The following is an 8296-nucleotide window of genomic DNA, read 5'->3' on the forward strand; positions in this document are numbered from 1 at the left end:
GTACCGAATATTTTACACTTGCTTGATCTTTGAGATATTTTTGGATCTTTTACGTTTCAAAGTTACAAGTATGTTTTTCGGTTGAACCAAATTCAATGTCATGTCTGAAACACATTCATTCTCTTCCGGCATGAGGCGACACACAATTGGATGACCGACTGACTTTTCACACAATTTATGGTTATGTAAACCACACATGACATTAAATCTCCATTTCTTATTCACCAACATATAACCACACAACTTAAAGGGACACTCACATTTTCTTGAACCAGTGTCATCTCGTTTAAAATTCCGGAGAGGAGGTATATATTTTTCACTTCTTTTGTATGTCAATGTAACAAATGCACCTCTTTTTATCCAAACCATTATCATACCTTCCGATTACCACACGAAATCCTAGTTTAAAGGCCTCCATACGAATCCATTAAAGCACGTGATTACAAAATTCAAATTCTTGTTCGTTTTTAAATTGGTTGCCAACATCTACCGCCTTCACAACAACACTTTTGGCATCCGAAGACACATATTTGGGGAAAACATTGGGGTGCACCATATCTAATGAAAACAATTACAATAAAAAAACTCAAAAAATGCTAATTCTGTAAACAGCTGGAAAATAAGAACATACAGTCTACAGAGATGCATCTTCAGAGGAGTTCATACAGAATCCGAAGATGTATCTCCGGATTAAACAAACGTTTTCAGCTAAAAAAATAATATTAGTGTGAGCAATGAGGCTTGAAAATGATCTTTACTTGAAATTCAATCTTCTTTTGCTCCCTTTTGTGATGAAACACGAGAATGAAGATTTAGAGTGAAAATGTGGATTGAGAATGAAAGGGTTTTTGAAAAGGGTTTGGAGTGGAAAACAAGTATGAGTTTGTGATCATGCAGGTGAGTGTTTTATCAACTTATTCCAGAAATGCATCTCCGAAAATATCTGACATGCAAAGGTGACTGAAATTTCAAAAACCCGCCCCAAACCTCCGTATATCTCTGGAATATCAGTTGGGCCGCTCAAATATCAATATATTTGTTGAAAATACTCAGAGATACATCTATGTAATACATTTTTATCTGGGTGACACTCGTTTGGTATGTCATAATATGGTGTATGGTGCATCCGAAGATGCATCTCCGAAATCTTTGGGGCATTTTTGATTTTCTATAGGGTGTTTTTACACCCCATAAGATAGGATGAGATAAGATTTTTTTTTTAAAGTTAAAAGCCCATTTATTTACTACTCAAACCTTTTTATTTATTACCTTTAATCCAATTAAATTATATACGCATTCACTTATTTATTTTATTAAGTTATAATTAAAATCATATTTAATAAAATATTCATATTAAAATACCATCAAGAAAAAAAGGAAATAATAAATCTATTTTAAAACTTGATATTAATTATTAAATTATATAAAGTGAGATTGATTTCTTAAAATCTAAGAAGTGAGATTGCTTTCTTAAAATCTAAGAAGTGAGATTGATTCTCACAACCCCTTATGCAATGTTTGTTTATCCCATACATGTTCGCACACTATGAGTAGAGACGTTAAAGATTAGAACGATACATCTGAATAAAGAGTGCTCAAAACAAAATAAGAGCCCTCAAATTAATGAAAGGGAGGATATGAGAAGGACGAGGGGCTACATGTGTCACCTTCGCCCCACCCTCAAAATCTTCCCCATTTATTCCACTATAGTAAAATGAAGGACTGAATTTTAAAAAAATATTGAATAAGTAAAATTCATTTATATTTTTAAATAGATTGATAAATCTAATTCGGTAACATATTTATTAAGTAGTGGATGGTTATATATATATTATATATATATATATATATATATATATATATATATATATATATATATATATATATATATATAATCGTTAGATAAATGAATTTAATTTTCATTTTGTTAGAACAACAATTAGTAATAGATGATAAAATAAAAACGCAAATCATTGTTTGATTATATCAATAGCAAAACAATAAACTCAATAAATCTCTAATCAAAAGACATGATAATTAGATAGATCAGAAAAGGTTCTTACATTCCTCATCTTCAAATCCGTCTTCATGACAGATTCACGTTCTTTATTTCAAACTCAAATAAAAATGAATAATTGAACATTTGAACTTAAACCCATCTGATTTAAAATAATTAATTTTCTCAAACCCATATATTAATTAAACAAATAATATTATAAATTATTATATCAATAAAGTGGATCGTCAAATCCAAAACAGATTCAAACCGGAAATAACATACACTCATTTTATTGTCATGAGCATGAATAGTTGTTGGATTAAAATGAGAATTGACTTGAATGTCATTATCCCGTCGTAACAAAAAATATCAAATGGGAAAACATAAATAAAAGGAGAGAAAATGTGTAACATTGATGTGAGAAAGAAAGAAAAAAACGAATGTAAGAAAACCACATGTGTTTCACTAAAAACAACATGCTTTCAACATTGATAAAACAATTAAGCTTGTGAGAACGAATGATTGGTCAAACAACAATGTATCTATACTCACATGGGCAATGGAAGAATCCAATTCCATAGGAGGAACACCATTTTCATCCATTGACTCAAGAATTTCATTTTTCTTAAATGGATGAAAGATCTAATCTCAGTATTGGATGGTTGGATAAATTTATATTTAGATGAACGGTAGATAAATGCATCTAGATCATCAGATTCACTTCTGTACCAATCATTATTTGTGTCGTGGACACTAGTTTCATCCTTGAAAACATCTTAATTTGGTTATTTCTTTATACTCCCATGCATGAATCTTAACTAGGACTTTTGTTGTTTCCTTGTTTTTAAGAAATCAAGCCAAATGTGTGGTTTGCAATGGACTTTGTATGGACTACCGTATATTTGATGGCAGTTCCTATATTCCCAAGAAAATTTAGTGATGAAATTGAATAATGATAAGTATTATTTAAAGAAAAAAACATAATACATTTAAATAGTAAAAGTGTAGATACGATATGTCCAACGAATAATTTTTTTAGTCAAAAACATATATATAGTTTACTTTGCATATTAAATTATATATTTGTTTCTGATTTCTAATTAAAAAAAATTTAAAGTTTTTTTTGAGTGAGTCTGATTGCCATCACCCGAAGACCGGTCCTGTCCACCGACAGAACTGATGCAATAGAGACACAATATAGAGTCATTCTTTTAACACTCGTAAGATATAAGACTTTTAATACATGAGAACCTAATAGCATATGGATCTTAATTCAAACCATTGATATCATGTTAAAAGATATGGTTCGAATCAGTAACGAAGTCAGAAACTTTTCTTAACAGGAATAATTTATATTAATATTTTTTTTATTTAAAATTAAATGTCATATTTATTTTATGTATGATTTTTTTTGAAATAATTATATTTAATAATAAAGTTAATATTATTTATTAAAAAAAATAATAAATAATAAATATTACATTAATATTTTTAAGTGATAATTATTTTAAGATTAAAAAAGCAAAAAAATAACATAATGAAACAGCAATTCCACATTAATTTTTTTGTGATATTCATACTTAAAACAATTTTCAACCATTGAACTTTCAGTAACCTTGAATATAACTTATATTCAAAATATAAAAAATTTAAATTCGATTGTTATTTATAGAAAGATTTTTCTAATTTTACACTTTTAAGTTTTACAGTAATATGATATTATATTATTATTATATAATTAAAGGGAATTATAAACATCATCACTATAGAAGATGTTAAAAATTGTATCATCCTTATATTTTCGTAAAATAGATCATATAATAATTTTTACTTTAGATTAATCAAATTTTTACTCAACATGCATCAATATTTTTTAAACTAAAATATATGTGATATTGTAATTAATATTAATTATAATAAGTATTTAAAATATAACGGGGGCACTAACCCACATATGCTTGTATTAATGTTGTTAATAGTAAATATGACACAAGTGTTCTTATAATTCACGAGAGTCTTTTGTTTATGTTATCACTTTCAGCTATTTTTCTTTTGCCAAATTTTGCACATGTATCCTATGGTAAATGAATAATAGTTATGCACAACTCATAGGCATAGCCATTAAAACATGATTACATTGATCAAATATTTTGTACTTGTTTTTCTTTATAAATAGTACATCAAATACAAAAGCTTTCATAATGTGCTTTGAAAGCATCTGGACCAATGAAAAAACCCAGAGGTAAAAAAGCTACACTTCAGTTCTGATTTGCATGCAACAATTAGAGGTGCTTCTAAGTTATCATCACTTTATCAAATATTTCATTGATTTCCTCTTCATTCAAAGATCAAGACATTTCTTTCACTAATTTTGAAATAATTTGTTTTTACATGGAGATGGTTTTTACCTTCCTAGTCTCTAAATTCATCTCTAAGATAAATTCTCATTCCGGTGAATATTAATAATCTCATTATCTTATTCAATTTCTCCATCTTATATAATTGAAAAAAACAAATTTAAATTCATTCAAAACCAATCGTCAAATCCGAGACAGACTCAGACTGACACCCACATACACAAATTTTGTTACCATTACTTATAACTTATAGTTAGATTAAAAAGAAATTGATTTGAATGTTGTCACTATCGGGTCCTAGCAAAGAATATCAAATGGGAAAACATAAACGAAAGGAGAGAAAATGTGTAACATTGATGTAAGAAAGGAAGAAAAACCACATGTGCTTCATTAAAAACAACATGCTTTCAATATTGATCAACATGCATAATTAACCCTATGAGAGTGAACATTGGTCAAACAACAATTTATCTAGTCACATGGGCAATGAAAGAATCCAATTCCATACGAGAAACACCATTTTCATCCATTGACTCAAGAATTTCATTTTTCAAATTCATTGCATTTTGCCTCATTTCATCACCTTCTTTTGTTGCCATCAACTTCCTCACCACATTCTCCACAACACAAGCCATCACCAACTCATCACTATGAGCCCAATCCCTCACAACCAACCCAACTTTAAGGATTTCAGTCACCAAAACTCTGTTCCTTGGTTGGTCAGAATGCATAGGCCATGTTGCTATTGGCACCCCCATAGTTAAACTCTCCATACAAGAATTCCATCCACAATGACTCATAAACCCACCTATTGAAGAATGACTTAGAATCTCCAATTGTGGGGCCCAATCCCTCACAATTAGCCCAATATCTTTCATCTCAACCCTTTCTTCAAACCCATTTGGTAACTCAATAACTCTTCTAAAACCATCTTCATTAAAAACATCACCTCTATCAGCATCCCTTAAAACCCAAATAAATTTTTGTTCACTTTGTTCCAACCCTTTTGCAAGCTCTATGATTTGTTCCTCTTTGAAAGCTGTTGTGGTTCCAAAAGATACATAAATGACCGAATTACCCTTTTGCTTATCAAGCCACTCCAAGCTAAAGTGTCTCCCTTTATTGTTGCTTTTTCTCTCAACACATAAAGGGTTAAATGGGCCTAAAGCCCAATGAGTTTTGTTACTAATCATGTTTTCTATTAACTCTAAATAAGGCTTTTCAATTACCCTTGTTGTGTTGTAGATTATACCATTGCTGAATTTATGAAACTCATATTGTGAAGTAATGAAATCTATAAATTGAGCAGTGAAACATCCTTCTAAAGAAGGAACTTTTTCAGGAATGATGTTTTTGGATTTTTTCAGTTCAGGCTTTCCCATTAAATCCCAAAAATACAAAAACATGGTAAAAGCAGAAACACTATGAAAAGTATAAGTTTCACAGTTTTTAATATGAATAGCATCTTGAACACAAGAAGCCATAAGAGAGTCATAAATGACAACAACCCTTTTAGCCACGGAAGAAAGTGACTGCAAAAGCGTAGCTACATGTTCACGAAGATTAGAAGAAGCTTCAAAAGAAGGAAAAAGATGAGACGGAAATTTAGATTTTGCATTTGGGTTTGGAGGAGGTGAGATAAAGGTCGGAACTTTGAAGTCATGAATGTGAACGTTTTTCGAAATCGATTTTGGGTCCCAACCTTGGACACGAACTATGGCTTGACGATTGTGTTGTGTTGTGCCAACGAAATGGACTGGTAAGTTGTAGGATGAAATGAGACGAGAAAGGTGGAGAAGTTGGTTGAGATGGCCTTGTGCTGGGAAAGGTACAATAACTATGACAACTTGGGTTTGGTGAATGAGTTTTGTGCCATTGTTGAGAAATTTTTTGTGGGGGTTGTAGTTGGAAGCCATAGGTGAAGTTTGGTAGCTAAAAGCCATTGATAATGAACGAAGAGGAAAGAGGAGAAACCTATGAGTTTAGGTAGTGAGGTGTTTGTTGCTATGTTGGGTATTTATATACATGAGTATATACAATTCCATGTTAAGTGTTTTATTTAAAGATGAATATTCCGATACCTTTTTGTAATTTAATTGGCATTGATATTCTCATCTAATTAAATTGTATTATTTAATGTGAAGTGACTAAAAAAATTGAAATTAAGAGACTCAAAATCTGAACAAAAAAAAGAAAAAAAAAAAGAGCATAATAAATTAAAGAGTAATGATATTTCTACACCCAATTTCTTACACAAATACTTACAACAAATACTGTTCACCGTATTTATACGGTAAACAGTATTTTTTTAAAAATAAAATAATATTAAATATTTAATTTTAATAAAAAAATATTTATGAAAAATATATATTTTTTAAATTAATTTTATAATAAAAATATAATATCGTCATTAATCATTTTTATTATTGCATTAATCACAAAAATATATATTATTAACCATATATTTTCCTCCTAATAGCTTATTAACCGATTTCACTATTTCATTAACCAATAAAACACATAATATTAATCAAATTCTGACATAGAATTTGAGGTAATAATAAAATTGTTATATTTTTATCTAATATGTGGTCCCTTAGACTATTGATACCCATTTCATGATGAGATAACGGGGAGATGAAGAAGATACTGCAAATGTTGCTTTACTATTATGATTAGAATGGGTAATCTTTACACATATATACTAACTAATCTATGAAGAAGTTAGTTATTCATCCATAATTAACTTCACACATATGCTAACAACCTTTGTAACATAGTCAACTAACTCTTAAGTACTTCATCTCTTATACATCACTAATAGTATATGCCTTATACTTATGCTTTGTTTGGAAGTTTGGAGGGAAGGAAAAAGAAAGACTTCCGAAAACAAATTTTTAAAAAATGTAGGAAAATATTTGAATTTTTTTGAAAGAATGAATTTGTATAGAATGATAAAATAATGTTTATCATGACTATATTTATAATTTTCATAGTACTATAACAACATAAAATATATTTGAAAAATTAATGTAAGCTCTCCAAAACCCTCTTTCAATTCAAATTTTGCAGTTTTCCGAAATTAGGGAATTTTGTGTTATGAATAAAATCAAACCCTCTAACCCCCCTAAATCCCTCTACTTTTTGTCAAAGCCTTCTTCTCCATTCCCTTCCAAATTCTCAACCTTAGTGTCTATATCATCTTTACCCATCTAATTAATTAAAATATTTATATAATGAGTCACATTGGGATGCATTTTATTATCTTATTATTCCTCTATTTGTTTTCGGTCTTCATTCTCTTTCAAATTCTTAACTGATGGAGAAATATGAATCATACCTTCTTGATGTACCTCAAAAGCGGTTTTTTCATCTTATATCTCATGATAGTCCTTTTCTCAGTTTCTTGGAATAATAAAGGAGCCAACGTAAGGTCTTTAATCGATTCATTCATATCATAAACTATTTTTTGGTAGAACCTTATCCACAAGCAGATCATTCTCTACAAAAATTGAATCATTTTTTGGCAGCTCGTCTACTTTTGATTTAACAACCAACCCCCCTAAATCCCTCTACTTTTTGTCAAAGCCTTCTTCTCCATTCCCCTCCAAATTCTCAACCTTAGTGTCTATATCATCTTTACCCATCTAATTAATTAAAATATTTATATAATGAGTCACATTGAGATGCATTTTATTATCTTATTATTCCTCTATTTGTTTTCGGTCTTCATTCTCTTTCAAATTCTTAACTGATGGAGAAATATGAATCATACCTTCTTGATGTACCTCAAAAACGGTTTTTTCATCTTATATCTCATGATAGTCCTTTTCTCAGTTTCTTGGCATAATAAAGGAGCCAACGTAAGATCTTTAATCGATTCATTCATATCATAAACTATTTTTTGGTAGAACCTTATCCACAAGCAGATCATTCTCTA

General features: G+C 29.6%; 1 protein-coding gene across 1 annotated transcript; it reads right to left on the minus strand.

Annotated features, from left to right (window-relative positions):
* Positions 1-4681: 4681 nt before the first annotated feature.
* LOC127105136 (zeatin O-glucosyltransferase) lies at positions 4682-6360 on the minus strand. The gene has a single exon (XM_051042298.1). The coding sequence runs from the start codon at positions 6297-6299 to the stop codon at positions 4824-4826; it is 1476 nt and encodes a 491-aa protein (XP_050898255.1). The 5' UTR covers positions 6300-6360; the 3' UTR covers positions 4682-4823.
* Between the last annotated feature and the right edge of the window lie 1936 nt (positions 6361-8296).

The sequence above is a fragment of the Lathyrus oleraceus genome, chromosome 7, assembly GCF_024323335.1.
Source record: "Lathyrus oleraceus cultivar Zhongwan6 chromosome 7, CAAS_Psat_ZW6_1.0, whole genome shotgun sequence".
Classification (NCBI taxonomy): Eukaryota; Viridiplantae; Streptophyta; class Magnoliopsida; order Fabales; family Fabaceae; genus Lathyrus; species Lathyrus oleraceus.